At 41.1% G+C, this 15,832-nt stretch overlaps 1 protein-coding gene across 1 annotated transcript in view; it reads right to left on the minus strand.

Annotated features, from left to right (window-relative positions):
- The window catches only part of LOC125022019 (integrin alpha-M-like), a 108,050-nt gene extending 103,343 nt beyond the window's left edge, over positions 1-4,707 (minus strand). Inside the window, 2 exon segments of the mRNA XM_047608286.1 lie at positions 2,873-2,975; positions 4,510-4,707. Coding sequence (XP_047464242.1) covers positions 2,873-2,975; positions 4,510-4,546 — 140 coding nt within the window. The 5' untranslated portion in view covers positions 4,547-4,707.
- Positions 4,708-15,832: the final 11,125 nt, after the last annotated feature.

Here is a 15,832-nt window from a genome sequence, read left to right on the forward strand (position 1 = left end):
TCCACTGGTTTGCACCAACAACTGCCAACTGAATTCCCTGCAATGTAGACCGAGGAGTAATGAGTTAAAAGTGTTTTGCATAATATTTGAGGAAAAAAATAATAACCACCTCTCAGTTGCATGTCTCTAGCAGCTAGAGAAGCTAATCTACCTACTGTAAGACTTATATAATATATTAGAATAGAGAATAGAGCAGAGACTGTATAAATGTGGATGATGGAGCAGCTCCCCAAGAGTGAAGCCAAAGCAAGTAGAGCTCCCCCTGGTGTCTGGCTGCAGTATAGGTCATGAACTCCACCCCCTCCATGTTAGTGGATGCGACTTGGGCTTATATAAAACACTAAAATACACATTAAATATAAATATTTGTTTTTTCAAGGATGGCTTCAGACATTCTAGGTAGTTAATATAATGCTGATGCACACTCAAGTGTCCATTTTTCTGATGAGTTTTAATTTAGTTGCTTATTTGATGCTATGGAAACAGGATGTGACATCATGTAGAACAAAAGTTGTCATGCCAACCAATCCATTCCATTAACCAGATAACACCCATACTGTTTTTAACATTTCCACCACGACACTATCTGAAAAACGATGAGGCTAAAATGTACCTTAACCTATATTATTTGAAACAGTTTTAAATACATCAAGTCTCCTCATTCTTATAACCAGGATGACACTAAAGCCTCCAGTCCAGTCCCCGTCCAGTCACCTTCCTGTGATTTTATTTACCCCAGGCACAAAAGCTGCGCTGAATCCCTCTTGAGACATTTCCATTTTCAGAGACTCGCCGCTGCTTTGAGATCCTGTGACAGAAAAGCAAAACAGTACTTAAAAGGCAGACTACAACAGTCTGAGTTATTATGGCTTGAGGTAGCAATGGTCAATGACAGAGCATGTACAGTAATTTCAACGTTGAAGATTTGACGTTTAGTTTACATTAGCACCTTCAATGGAGAAGATTTTGTTCTGCAAATTCTGTCTTATTTTTTCAAGTGCTCCGAAGCCGTCCACTCGAAACACATAATCATCTGAAGGAGAAGATGCAATGGTGTCCAGTTCTCTTTTTGCCGCAGAATTTCTAAATGCACTCCCCACCTAGGGACATTGAAACAACGTGTTTGAGATGTTATATATATATGGATTGAGTTATTAAAACACAGTCCATAAACTACAGAGAATCTCTCTCTAAAATTGGAAATTTTGGATACAAGATATCAGAATGAACTACTCACCCCAATAGCAAATCGAATAATGTTTTTCTGTTTAGCTAAACGTATAGCTTCCGGTAACGAAAGAGGGTCTTGAGATTCTCCATCTGTGATGACAATCAAGACCTTCTTCATAATTGGACTGGAACCTTTTTCTGGTATGAAAACTTTCTCACTGCCAATTGAGAAAATCTTATTTGAATACATCTATATAAAGCTTATTTTCAGTTTTATTCCCTGCACGATTTATTCAATAATATATGAGCTTGCATTTTTAATTGTCTAATTGACGTTTTTTTACGTCCCTCTTTGGTAGAGGCTGCCTCAGTCACTGGGTGACTTTAATTCATACAGTTCCTCTTTTGAAAGCAGTTTGTCAGAAATATAGTCCACACAGTGATTAAATTCATCAAGTTAAAAATGTCTGGACAGGAAATCAACATGATGAAGATGTCATACTTTAGTGTTTTTGCCATATAATGGTATAATAATTGCACTTACACAACATGTTTGATGGCCTCTGCTGTGAAGGTTCCCCCTCTTAACTGGTTAATATTGTCAATATTAGTCTCCCATTGTCGAGGTGAGAAAACATTATTAAAGTAATAATGGGTGATGGGATCCGTAGAGAACTGAGAAATAGAAAACTGAAAGAAAAGAGGAAGAAAAACAAAACTCAATTTTTAAACATCATATTAAGTGTGTAATTATTTCATGTCTTTGGGACCACGGTCCTCTTACTCGTGTGTTTCCCTGCAGAGATGACCGGACCAGATTTTTAACAAAATTCTTCATGGTTTGAAAATCGTCTGAAGACACGCTGCCTGAACCATCCAGCAGAAAAGCAACTTCTGTCCACCGGCACTCTGTTGACCAGTGAACATAATTAATCAAAGGATCCTTTGAACATTTTTCCTTTTAGTATCAGGCAACCTCTAGATTCTGGGCTTTTTAATAAATGACATTAGTACACAATCAACTTTCGATTCAATACACTTTTACCTTCAATAGAGGAAGGTATGGATGGTTGAACACTATTGGAAGTTGTAATGGGAAAGCACAGACCATTGTACATGGTGATACTTGTACAGTCCTTAGGAATGGTCGGACCACATGCCTGAAAAGAGACCAATCCTGATCAGGAGTAAAACTAAAATATAGATATATTTCCAAGTAGCACAAACCTCTGCAATTCTCTGCAGTTCACCTACTCACCAGTGTTTCCTGTGTGGTGGGATTAGCTTTCAATGTCAAACCAAGAGACATGTTCACTGCAAAATTCCGCACTGTAAGGGAACGATTCGACAGAGGTTTGAAGATAGTTAAACCACATTAAAACATAAAATACATTTGTGTGTGATGCAGTATGAGTAGAAACCCTGTGAAGACATTGAGAAATAAAAAGTTGCCCACCTGAAGGTGACACTCTAGCACAGGATTCGCTGTTGATGTTGCAGGTAAATATTTCCCCCCTGCCATTTGGTGAATACTGTTCAAGTGGGGCACTGACAACCAATCTAATAAAAAGTAAAAAAAAACAACAAAAAAAACCAAACAAAACAGTGTGGTGAGGGCAGTGTATTAAGAGTTGTATGCTGATCAAATCTTGCATCTTGCATAAAACCCACATTCAGCGCCACAATGCATCGTCTGACTTACTCTGATTGTCTTTGCACCACCTTGTAGCCAAAACCTGCTGCAGGGTTGTTCAGGGTCTTCCAAGCCACGGGATCAATATTGAAACAAAGAGCAGCTTTTAACACTGAAGGAATCAGAAGAGAGAAACGTTTATCGCAATGTGATTATGGGAAGTTAATTAATCTGACTACGTGTTTTTGTTTGTGATGTCATTGGTCTTTGTGTTGCCTTCAGTCTATCTCTGGGGTGTAACAGTACGGTCTGCCCACGGTGTCTTATTCTGAAGCCACTAGGGAGCACCAAAGTCAGACATATTCAACATAGTGGCTCAGAAGGAATGATTCTTTTTACGTTCAAGGAATTTATTGTGAAGCCTGTGTTGTCTGCGAGGCTGACCCTGTTGACTCTAATTCTTGCCACTTACTATTAGAAATCACACAGAAGTGGATGTGTGCGATAAATGATAACCCGTTCTTTGCAGTAGAATCATGTTTTCTGAGTTTTGACCAACTAATGGTTTTATGCATGGAAATTCTCATTGTTCACATGTCCAGGTCAAGTTGACGTAAACCAGATTTGACCAAACAGGACGTTCCTGTGTGTGAGTTTCCTTTCCTGGCCTGTTGTTTTCAGTGTTTCCTTTCAACCTATTTTACTCTATAACTGTCTATCCATGAATGCATATGCAGGCATATATAATTTTTACACACCTGCAATTTTAACCTTTAAACATTTCCTCCAATTTGTAAAAACCGTTTGAACTCTATATGAACTTCAAAGAAAAGCAACAATATAATATCTTCCACTGCAGCTGATAGGAGGTCTCTCTTCTCTATGAGCCTACGTGTGAGATTTCCTCATCACTTTTTGCAGCTCAAGTTTTCCTTTTTTGGGCAGTACATGAAATTTTCTAAAATTAGCCTCCTAAAAAACATGTTCTCATTGTCACCAATTTCAGTGCCATCACATGAATATATATATGGCAGGGCGCTGTTTACTGTCATCTTTTAAAATTCCATTTACATTTCAGTGTCCAATAGTGACATCGTGTGAGAGTTCTGCTGCTGTGGAATTTACAAGAAATAATAGGAAATAATTCAAAATATTTCTTCAGCTCGTGGTCTTTTTTTGTTTTGTTTGTTTTTTCATCACTGAAAAAGCCCCTGTTGAGCCATTAAAGTCTTTGTTGCTTCAACAAGTGAAAGTTACAGAAAATACCACGTAAATGGCTGCAGTAAGGGTGTCACTGAAACAGATGAAGAGGATGTATGGACTGAATTGTGTATAAACTTTAATAGCACTTCAACACCACACAAAAAAAGCAGCCAGCGCGCCAGATGAGGTCTTTAGCTGAATTGTTAGTGCCACACAGTTGGTCTTTATAAAATATATTTTCACGGAAATCAATTTCTTCACAGTTTCTCTTATATTCAGGATGAAAGGATAAAAAGCACATATATTCATCTCAAATTCTTTTTCTATCTGCATCTATGTCAAATTCCACGAATAACTGTTGTCATTAATAACATTTGCTGCATGCAATGGGGATCAAACAGCTTACAGCCTGCTTAATGTCATGTTATCAAATAAAATAAAAAGGTCAAATTAAAACTGTTGGCAAATATGATGCAAGACAAGATCTGAATGCACAGACTTACCTGACAAGAACAGTGTAGCAACAATTACCCAGCCCATTGTGTTAGTCCCATGGAAAGAAAAAAAGCTAAAACTCGAAAACTTCGAACTTCAAAAAATGCTTCTGCTGCTGAGCCCCAAAGAGGGAGATGGTGAAAGCAAAATGCAAGAATCACAGGGTGACAGCTCCAAACCAAGACACTCAGTTAGAGGAACTCAGATGTAGGAGGGGTTATCACACTGACAAACTGTTTCTGTTTGATAGACCTAAAGAACAGGCTATTTTGGACCTTGATTGCACACAGCATTGGTATTGTTAAATTCATGGTAACCAAAACTTAATTAATGATTAATTCTGTGGCAATGATTAATGCAATTTGTTATTGACGCTATATGAATAAAATTGAATTGGACTTCCTTTCTTCTGTTTCTACTGTTGGTTGGCTTCTTCCAAGACAAGTCAAATACCAAAAAGAGGTTTGTTGCCTTTTGAATTTCAGCAGTACACTGTGTATATTTAGTCCAACCTATTGATAGTGGAGGCAGGCGCAAGGGGAGAGTGTGTGTGTGTTTGGGGCGGGGGGGGGGGGGGGGGGGGGGGGTCGGGGGCAGTAAAGGGGGATGTAAAGGTCAGGCATAAGAGGTTAGAAAATGGAATATGTCCCTCCCATGCCAGGGTGGTCAGATACATGGAGGGTGGGGAAGAGGAGGGAATAGCATGTAACTCCAACACATAAACCCTAGGTACACTTAAAGCTTCAACAACAGTTACACAGCTAGGGCACCTGGTGGTCTATTTTGTTGACAGACCAGATGTAGACAGGAAGACTTTAAACCATGAAGCCAGTGACTTTTTACACCACTTCCTTCTCTCAATTAACAAAGTTTTTTTCCCACGTACATAGACCTTACCACACTGGCGCACTGCAGCTTTGCAGCACAGTTGATCTTGTCCCCTTCATATGCAGCAAAGATTGAAAGAGTCATGTCTGCCCTATTATTGCAAGCAAAATGTTGCACAGTCTCAAACCTTATCTCTACTCTCTAACTTCCTCCTCCATATCTGTGTAATATCAGGATGCCTCACGCATACCCCTTCCTCACTCCTGAGCAGAAGAAGGAGCTCAGTGATATTGCTCTGAAGATTGTGGCTCCCGGCAAGGGAATCCTCGCTGCTGACGAGTCCACTGGTAAAAGTAAAAAGTGTTGTCTACCTGGAGGGCACCCTGCTCAAACCCAACATGGTTACCGCAGGACACTCCTGCTCACACAAGTACAGCAACCAGGAGATTGCCATGGCAACTTTTACTGCCCTGCGCCGCACTGTGCCCCCCGCAGTCCCTGGTAACCTGGATGCACATTTTGTTGACATACACACATTTGCATGTTGTTGTTTTTATTGTCTGACTTTGAACTGTGATGTCTCGAGAAGTTTTTTGCTAAATGCTCACATTTCTCATCAACAGGAATCACCTTCCTGTCTGGTGGTCAGAGTGAGGAGGAGGCCTCCGTCAACCTGAACGCTATGAACCAGTGCCCACTGCACAGGCCCTGGGCCCTGACCTTCTCATACGGCCGTGCCCTGCAGGCCTCTGCCCTGAAAGCCTGGCGTGGCAAGAAGGAGAATGGAAAGGCATGCCAGGAGGAGTTCATCAAGAGAGCTCTGGTATGTGGAAAGTAAAATTAGTCCAACATATGTGAGAGAACTATTTGGATGGTTATCATCAAACTTAATACTCTGTGTACATTCAGTAATGTTATGTTTTTTGGATAATAATACTATGCTGACATAAGTGACATTATCAAGAAATATAAAAAGAAAGAAAGAAGAAAAGGGATGAAGGGTTGAGCACCGTGTGTCATTACAAGTGAAATAAAACCTAGTTAACTGACCAGCTAAACGCTGACAATAAATTCATGTCTTATTATTCAAACACACATATTCTCCCTGTCAGTCTTAGAAAAAAACAGCATCTTATATACTTAACTATTGGCTATTGATAGATTATTTGTTTTTTATTTATTTTACTCATTTTCACATTAAAAGTGTAATTGCTGTAAAAGATATCTGGAGGCTGCGCAGAGACAGTCGGTCATATTTGAACATTCACATTTCCATTTCCTTTAAAATGCATAGATTGAAACTTGACAGTTCCTTGTGTAGGTGAAGTGGGAGCGTATTCTAAGACAACTGTTACAACACTGAATGAATAACAGTGGCCTCACATTCCTACGTAGCACTTATGACATGTGAAAGTGTCATCAACATGTCTGTACTTCCTTTAACTTGTTTGCTCAGACATTTTACTTGAAGTATAAACTGGGGTTGTGTGGAGTCTACGAATAGTATTTGAGAGCGTGCGCGCGAGAGCGTCACAGCAATGCAAGTGTTGCTGCTAAAAAAGGGGAAAAGGTTTCAAGGTTTACAGTCATTTCAAAACTTGGGTAAGCCACATGAAAGTAAACGGAGGCCCACAGTGAAAAAAACACTTTATCAAAACATTTATCAAATATATAGTAACACTTCAGATACAAATGACTATAATTGTTTCACATTGAGGGAGGAATTGTAAAGTCTCATGGCCACAGGTAAGCATCATGGAGCAGGTTTGAGACTCTTTCTCTGCATCTGCTGGTTTGAATGTCCTGCAAAGTAGGAAAGCAGTGCTATTGATCCTGTTTTCTGACTTAACAGCCAATTGCAGAGCCTCATCAAATACAACCTTTCGAGTAGCCACTGATGAAAAGATGAGACTGCTGGGAAGGTCAACATCTTTATCAAACGTAATAAAGCTGTGACAACTGACTAAACTACTAACTTGCAATCCTCCACCATATGACAAGTCCCCTTATGAGCTTGTGAAATGCATGACAGGGGGTAGCTGTCTGTGAAAAGCCTCTGTGATGATAGAAAATGAAAGAGAAAACCGATCTAAATCTATCCAGTCTTTGCCCATATACAGGCCTTATCTGCATAAACCATGCGACAAATGCATGAGAAAATACCACTCGTGCCTCTGTTTAAGGAGCTTCCTTTGCAAGCGCCCTAACCGCTACACCATTGTATCTAGAACAAAAGGATGTTCCAAAAAACCCTGCAGTGTGTGAACCTGCCCTAAACCTGACCTTGTTGTCTCTGATGACTTAACTGTCATGACGTTGTCGGCCCAATTTAACTCAATTTCTCTATATTTTAAACTATTTTTGGCTTTCTTCCATATAATTATCTGAAAATGACATGGATGCAGAGCCTCATCAAATACAACCTTTCGAGTAGCCACTGATGAAAAGATGAGACTGCTGGGGAAAGGGCAACATCTTTATCAAATGGAGAGACAATTTTACAAGGCCCCGGACAAGATAGATCAATGTATCTACATTATCAACAGAACCTTTTACAGTAGTCTTTGTCTTTTCTATACGCGGCATGAGCTGCATGACCATACCACAAACTAGATAATACGCTGCTTGTCTTCACACCATTAACACCTCTGTAGTTACTATGTCTAGCTGAAGCTGGATGGAAGTAGCTCAGACAGTCCAATCATCAGCTCATCAACTCCTTGTTGGGGGGGGGGGGGGGGGCTGGAGAGGTGTCCATTGCTGCTCTGCGGGCGGGGGGTGGGGTCTTTGGGGGGGGTGTTGGCGGTGGTGGGTGGACGGGTTGCGGTGACTGGGGGGTGTGGGGGTATGGGGGGCTGCTCTGGCCTGCACCGACTTGTGCTCGCTTGGTCGGTCTGGGGGTGCTTGGTCGCCATCTGCGCTGGGGTGTGGCTTGGCCCGTGGCTACGGTGGTTCTCTGGTCCTGTCACCCATGCGCCCCACACTGGGGTGGAGGTTCTCCGGCGCTGGGGCTTCTGACCTGACTCTGGGCCCTGGTAATGGTCTCACTCATATTTAGGGAATGCCCACATGCATGTGTGTTGTCTCCTGCCAGCCTGTGCTGGATCACATCAAGAAGAATTGATGAGTCCCGGCTATTAAGGGCTGGATTATTGTTTTCACTCTATCACTACGTGCCCTATGGCAGACTTCTCTCCTTCCATTGGGACACCCTTACCCCCCCTGGACGCTCTCATCTCTCCAGAGATGACTGTACCCAGTCATACTTGAGTGAGGTGACTTGGGAAGCGCAGAACCCTACACTCCACTAGTTCCTACTAGCACCACATGCATCTCCTCCACTGTCCATCCTTCTACGTCTTTTCTGTCCTTTGTTCTCTCCCTCTATTCACTGAGGTGTAGCACTCCCCTCCCTGCCACACAAGGTCACTACACTCAATAAAGATCAACAGGACAGTTCTCAGGGAGGGCTGGTGATGGTCACACTCACGCACTGAAGTAATAAAGCTTTCAGCTGCAAGAATATAACTGCATCAACCTCATATAATGTTGACACCCTGTGGTGTTCAACTATGCAGACAAATGCAGACAAATGGAAAAAAAAAAAAAAAAAGTCTACATACACTAGATGACAATTGATGGCCCAAAATAAAGCCTGTTTGGTCCTCTGATATAATGTCAGGGAGGCATGTCTCAAGCTGGCATGCCAGTATCTTTGCCAGCAACTTGACATCATTGTTAAGCAGGCTAATTGGTCTAAAGCTACTACATAAATTTGGGTCTTCATCTTTCTTAAGTATAAGAGATATAAGCGCCTTGTTCAGTGTCGGTGGCAAAACACCCCGTTCTAACAAATCATTAAAGAAGTAAAGGCTAGAATAAAACAAAGAGAACTCAAGATTTATGTTTGCTGGATCTGTTGTCAGTTTTTGGGAAGAGTCATACATTTGTGAAATAAAGTGAGAGGCATGCTGACGCCCCCGTGCTCATGATAAGTTGCTCTCATCCGTTGTAATAGGTGTTCTGCTTTACTTATTGCTAGGAGGTCAAATTCGGTTTGCAACTGCAGACCTTTAGTTGCCAAAGCAGAATTTGGTGAAGAGGCATGTTGTCTATCAATGTCTAAGATAGAGTCCATAAGCTGTTGCTGCCTCATCCTTCTCGTTTTGGACAAATGCGCACTGACAGAGATATACGCCCACGTAAAAAGGCTTTCAGTGTTTCCCACAGAAGCGATGGGTAAATGTGATCAGACCTATTGGTCTCCAAAAAGAAATCAATGTCTGAAGATATTACAGAACTCGGCATCGGCCAGTAAACCCGTGTTCAACTTCCAGCCTCTTTGGTGCCTATGTAAACCCGAGGGGAGACATAGCTCAAGTATGTGAGGAGCATGGTCCAAAGTTCCTATGGCAGTGTAATCTGTAGATCTGACGAAAGGTAAAAGGGCCTTATCAATGAAGAAAAAAATCTATGCGGGAGTAGATGATGGAGACTTGATGAACAGTAGAGAAATAAGAAAAGTCTTCAGCATTAGGGTGAAAGAAACGCCAAGGGTCAACACACCCCACCCCATCCGTAAGTGTTAATAAAGTCTTGGACATTGCTGTTGGGGTGGTCGATCTGGACTGTGAATGTTCAAGGCTTGGATTGACAACACAGTTGAAATCTCCTCCGAGTATAAGATGATGAGTATCTAAATTTGGCAGATGGGAAAATAACGTGGACATAAAATCTGGGCTGTTCCAGTTAGGTGCATACACGCTGACTAACACAACAGGAGTTTGATAAAGAATACAAAAAACTATAATGTAACGACCACCAGGATCAGAATATATATGACCAGGGACAAACTTAATTAGTTTATGTATTAATATGGCTGTGCCTCTGGATTTACTGTTGAAATTGGAATAAAACATCTGTCCAAACCATGGTTTACGGAGCCTAGTGTGGTCAACTGTACACAGGTGAGTCTCCTGCAAAAGAGCAATATCAGTGGAGAGATACTTGAAAGTGAAAAGACTCTGGAAGGCTTACACTGCCCCCCCAAACACCGCATATTCCAAGTAATAATATGATTTTTATGTCTGGCTATTCCCCCTGGCATTACAGAGGCATTTGCCATTTTTGATAGATAGAGAGAGAGAAAAATAAAAAAATTGAAACAAACACCGGACAAGACGCAAAGCCCCCACCCACCCCACTACCCACATATAACTTACATCTGTTGAGAAATACAGTAATAGATGTCTGATGCCTGCTAGAATGAAACCGACGAGCTGCCAGAGTAGTGTAACTGTAGAGTAACTGTAGTGTTAACTGCTCTTAACATTGTATTTTTTATACCCTGAATTGTATAGTCAACCAAGAGGGAGAGAGAAAGCAGCCTGAGAAATGCATCGCAACCGCAAACTAAGTACCACATGGTGTAAACCGGAAGTCCCAGTGAAGATGTTTCTTGAACTTCAAAATGATTGAAATATCTCATTCCATAATTTAATTCATTATATCTTTGTTGAAAACATCATCTACTAACCTATAAATTCTTGAGTTATGGCCAAAACCCGATTTTCCTAAGGTCACAGCTGACATTCAGCCAAATTCATAGTTCTCTGTATCTCCAAGTGGGACATTTGGTTGTACACTGAAAAAAAGTTCCTCCAAAGCTTTGAGAGATATTCATTTAAACGAAATTGTTTCTCCGATGATGGCATTATGAATGGCCAGAGGAGAATCCTACACAACAATGCATTTTCATCTCATTTGTAACTGGACCAGACGTGATTGTAACAGTGAACTGAATTGTGTGTTTTCTGCAACCTTTTCCAGAGGTGTGGCACCATTCTCTGTACACCAGGATTGTTGGAGGTCAAGCTGTGTCCAGCTGGAAAGTGGCCTATGGCAAGTTAGTTGCAGAGGATTTGTGTTGGCCATGTTTGTTGCGGGTTACCTATTCAACCAAGAGTGTGTGATGTCTGCTGCTCACTGGTTCCTCCAGGGTGGGCACTAGAATGTGTTTTTAACAAAGTAGTTGACAAGTCATTTCATTCAATCAGAGAACCTCTCATTGTAAAACCAAGGCATTTTGTGCTTTTCTCCTCCAGTGCAGTACGTTGGTTGGAGCGTTTTCTCTGGGTTCTTCAGAGCCTACAGGGGGACAACCCCCAAAACCAAGTGTCCTAGAGAACTGTTTCCACATCATTTTCCGCATCCACGCTATGTAGCTAACACTTCCAGCAACCAACGACATTGCTCTGCTCAGGACTCTCCTCACCAGGGCAGCTTCACAGCACTACATCAGACCTGTGTGTCTGGCAGCGAGTGGGGCAGTGTGTTCAACAACGGCAATGATGCTGGGTCACTGGCTGGGGATGCAGTCCAGGAGTGTGTGGTGGTACCCGTTGGTGGGAAAAAGGCAGTGTGACTGTCTGAATGGTGGGTTGGGCACCAGTCCAGCCAAACATGATCTGTGCTGGTGTTTGGCAGGAGGCAAAGACTCATGTCAGGTGGGCTGCTTTATGTCATGTCTCTCTCGTGGTAAATGTGGTGTGGAGTTTGTAAAATTCACACCGTGCTCTTCCCATCTTTTTCAGCGGTGGACTCTGGAGGTCCAATGGTGCAGTAAGCCAGGGCTCGTCTGGGTCCAGTCTGGTGATGGTCAGTTTTGGTTGTGGCTGTGCTCGGCGGTCTGCCAGGGTCTACTCCAGAGTGTCCCGATTACAGTCCTGGATCAAACTCCCACATCAGCATTGATAAGCAGGCTTTGTCTTGTTTGTTCCTGGTCTACCTTCTCTACAACAAAACCTGTTAAATAACATCCACAACAACATTGTTCTTGTTCTCTGAACGTATTCACGCGAGATGTCCGTGTTCCCTGATACCAGTGTAGCGAACGCGCCCTCAGCTGGTAGAGTTAGATACGTATCTACTAGACAACAACTTTTTTCAACAATAAACCAACCATTTCCTTATTAGAAAACACAGACAATTGTTCCACACACTTCTGAACTGAGCTATACTAAATGCAAATCAATAATATTGTATCATATTTTTTTACCCCACTGGATGGCTCTGTAGTTATATAACCCCATCGATGGCTCTGATGCACAATTACTTCGCGCCAGGCCTGTGTGTCTGGACATCAGCAATACCAGACCCTTCCCAATTGGCAGCCAGTGTTGGGGGTTGGCTGGTTGGGACAATGTGACCCCAAAGAAGAGGTAAGCTTATATCTAGCCTTTTTGTGTTTGTTGCAAGGTTTGCTCTCTCTAGCAAGTGCAATGACAGTCATCAGTTGTAATCCACAAACAATGTCTTGTGATTCTTGTAGGTGTCACATAAAAGCGGGATCCTCTCTTCGAGACTAGAAACTCAAGTGGCACGCTGTCGGGATTGTTCTGATTCACAGAAACTATCTGCACTAACACCATGGACCTTTGAAGAGGTGAATGGGAAATCCCAATCTATTCCAGTTTTCTAAAACCTTTTTGGCACGGAATTTCAAATAGATGTTGTGGTTTTTTTAATTGTTTTTTAGGGGGATCGAGGAAGGCCCTCTGCTGTGCAAGTAGACACATCTGGGGTTCCGGTTAGCGCTGTAACAATGAGTGGAGAAATCGGGCCCGTGCTAGATGTCAAGGTCTTTTTTTTCAAGACTTCAAGATTGGATCGTCACTTGAAGAAGACCGTGGGCGATCTGCCTTCTCTGCAGCGCAGTTTACTCAGCCGATTCACCACGTTTTTCATTGATTTCTTTCCTGTCTCTTCACGTCATCACCTCACTGTCTCTGTTGTCTGAGTTGCTGTAGGCGAGTTGACCCACAGTCGTGACAGCGTGAATTTCTCTCGGTAACCTCTGATTTATAAACTTACTCCAGTAATGAAAACAATCTTCACATGAGAGGTATTTCGAAGAAGGTTACAATTTTATAACAGTTTTAAAGCAATAACGAGCATTATGTTTTAAATAAAGGAGAATTTTTAATTAATACAGTTATATGAGGGAAAAGTTTTAAATGATTTCTATTCACTGCTGTTACTTGTGTTGACAAATGTATTGGTAATTTAGTCAATATTTATATAATAAATACAGATCAATCATAGACAATAAGAAGTGGCTTTTTATTTCATTTCAGAATTCTTACCAACCAGTGCACAATGTCAATATGAAAAATATTCAAACAGTAGTACCAGCTGTTAGCATGTTCTTCACAGGTTTTACAGTACATTATTTGATGAAACAGGTTATCTTGTACAGAAGTCTTAAATTCTACAACAATGATACACAATACTGAACAATATAGATACAGAAATGTTTCTTTGGTCAGAGTCTTAATAAGCTGTTCTGTTTCCAAATGAGGATTACTCAAGAGTGTGTAAAACGTAACTTAAGCTCCTGTCGCATTGTACCACATAGTATAATCACTCACTAGACACTAATAGCCCAATGTTTACAGTCAGCGTCTATTGGAACTTAAAGCAATTCTAACCCTATTCTATGAGCGTGACCCTATCAAACAACCAGTGTGTGACTATCGACCTGTCCGTTCTGATCATAAATTTCTGGTGTGCTGCTCTGGGATATTTCAGTAGTTCATTTCATAGTGCTGAAATATAGAACTCTCAGTATTTACCAAAGACATGTACATGGATTTCTTCAATTCTGGTTGGGCTCCAAACCCTCAAATGAATGAGTGACTAAGGACGTGAATTTGCAAAACAAGCATCTTTCAATGCTCTCGAGTGAAAATAAAATAAAAAAACCCTGTTTGCCTGGTTATCACGCTTGGGTAAGAAACAAACAATTCCATGTTTGTGTCACCTTTTTCTTTTCTAATCATGTGGGTTATCAGCGCCTTCGCGTTCTCCACAAAAAGTTTGTGTCCTAAATAATTGCTCACACAGATAATTTACATTATTCTATTTTGCTAATGGCCCTTGCATCTTCATCGGCCCAGGATCTCCTCTCCTTTGCACTTTCACTTATCATTCTGATTGTAATTTACCTCTTGAACAATCCAAGCCTTAAAGTATAAGGGGACAAAAAAAGTTATACACATATTTCAATGTTGGCATTTGGCAGTATACATAAATTGAGTACCAAATCAGAGAGAGGAGAATATGAAATACTATATTTAATAAATAAACCATTGCACTCTTACTGGCAGTATTTTTCTGTAATGCCAGTCAGTTAAAGTAGTGTAGTCAGTGTCTTTCTTACCTTATACAGGCCGGCTTTGAGTAAAGCTAGGAAAGCCAAAAGACCCTCCCAGCGATCCTCCACAATCTCTTTGGTGAAATCTGGTTCAGGATACACTTCTATTTCTGCCTCAACCTGAGATGTGCCGGGACGAATTGTGGGTCAGTTCAAGCTTTTTTTATGCTCAAATCACACGAGTGGGGATAAAATTGCATCACCTTCTGAACAGGTGGGGGTTGTTGTTAGATTCTCGTGGTAAAGAAGATGTATCTGGTTTTGTGTCGTACTCCAGGCTGCCGTGCTTGGTCAAGAGGACTGTAGCAGAGTTGAAGTACCGCTCTGAGAATTAAAAAATAAAATAAAATGTTGTATGAGCAAAATATATGCAAACACTGTTTAGTATTACTGTCGTACATATACACAAATTACCTGCTCGATCCACTGTGAGCTAACGTTGGCAGAGATATTGGTAGGTCGCAACTCTCCCTCTTCCAGGAATTATTGCACCCTGAACACTGTTCACCAGGTAATGAGCAGTCCTGCAAGGAGGTTAGAAATACAAATAAATATGTATTTTGTAATAAATACAAATACATTTTCTAAAATATCTATAATTAGATTAATTTTAAAGGTGAATAGTATCAGCACTCACCACTGGGACTATGTTTTCTGTATCTGAGCAACCAAAAGTCCGGACAGCAGCTGTTGTCTTGACCTCTTTGACAGTTTTGCGCTCTGAAATGGAGCGATGTTGTAGTCATGTTAGTTTAACAGAGGACCAGGTTTGTGGTTCCTCATTTTGTTGGTATCATGCGTCTGATATTACATCTGAGACATTTTATGGCGGCCAATGCTCAATGTTTCGGCTTATGATTACCTGCAGGGAACTCTTCAAATCCACCCAGATGTCTTTGTCACGAGCTTTACTGGAACCCTGTCACCCACTGTGAAATTCAGCACCCTGTTCACATTTGTGACTGAGAAAGACCACGCTTAAGTCTAACTATGAGCAATCAACATTCATAAAATAATACTGAGAGACTTATTTGGCAAAGTAATATTTTACCTTGACTGACTGGTTGACTTGTGTCTCCAAATTATTCTTTCCAAAAAAAAGGAGAAATTGTTGTAGCTGAGGGAAACTAAAATAAAATTTTGAATTATCAGGTATTCTAATTTAAAATGATCACTTTGTTATATATATTTATATGTTTCACTTAAACATCACAAACCTTTCCAATTGTAACAAAGATGCTGTACATTACCATCAATCTTTTCATTTTGTGAGGAATCGCTTGAACTGG

Source organism: Mugil cephalus, chromosome 16 (assembly GCF_022458985.1).
Source record: "Mugil cephalus isolate CIBA_MC_2020 chromosome 16, CIBA_Mcephalus_1.1, whole genome shotgun sequence".
NCBI classification, from domain to species: domain Eukaryota; kingdom Metazoa; phylum Chordata; class Actinopteri; order Mugiliformes; family Mugilidae; genus Mugil; species Mugil cephalus.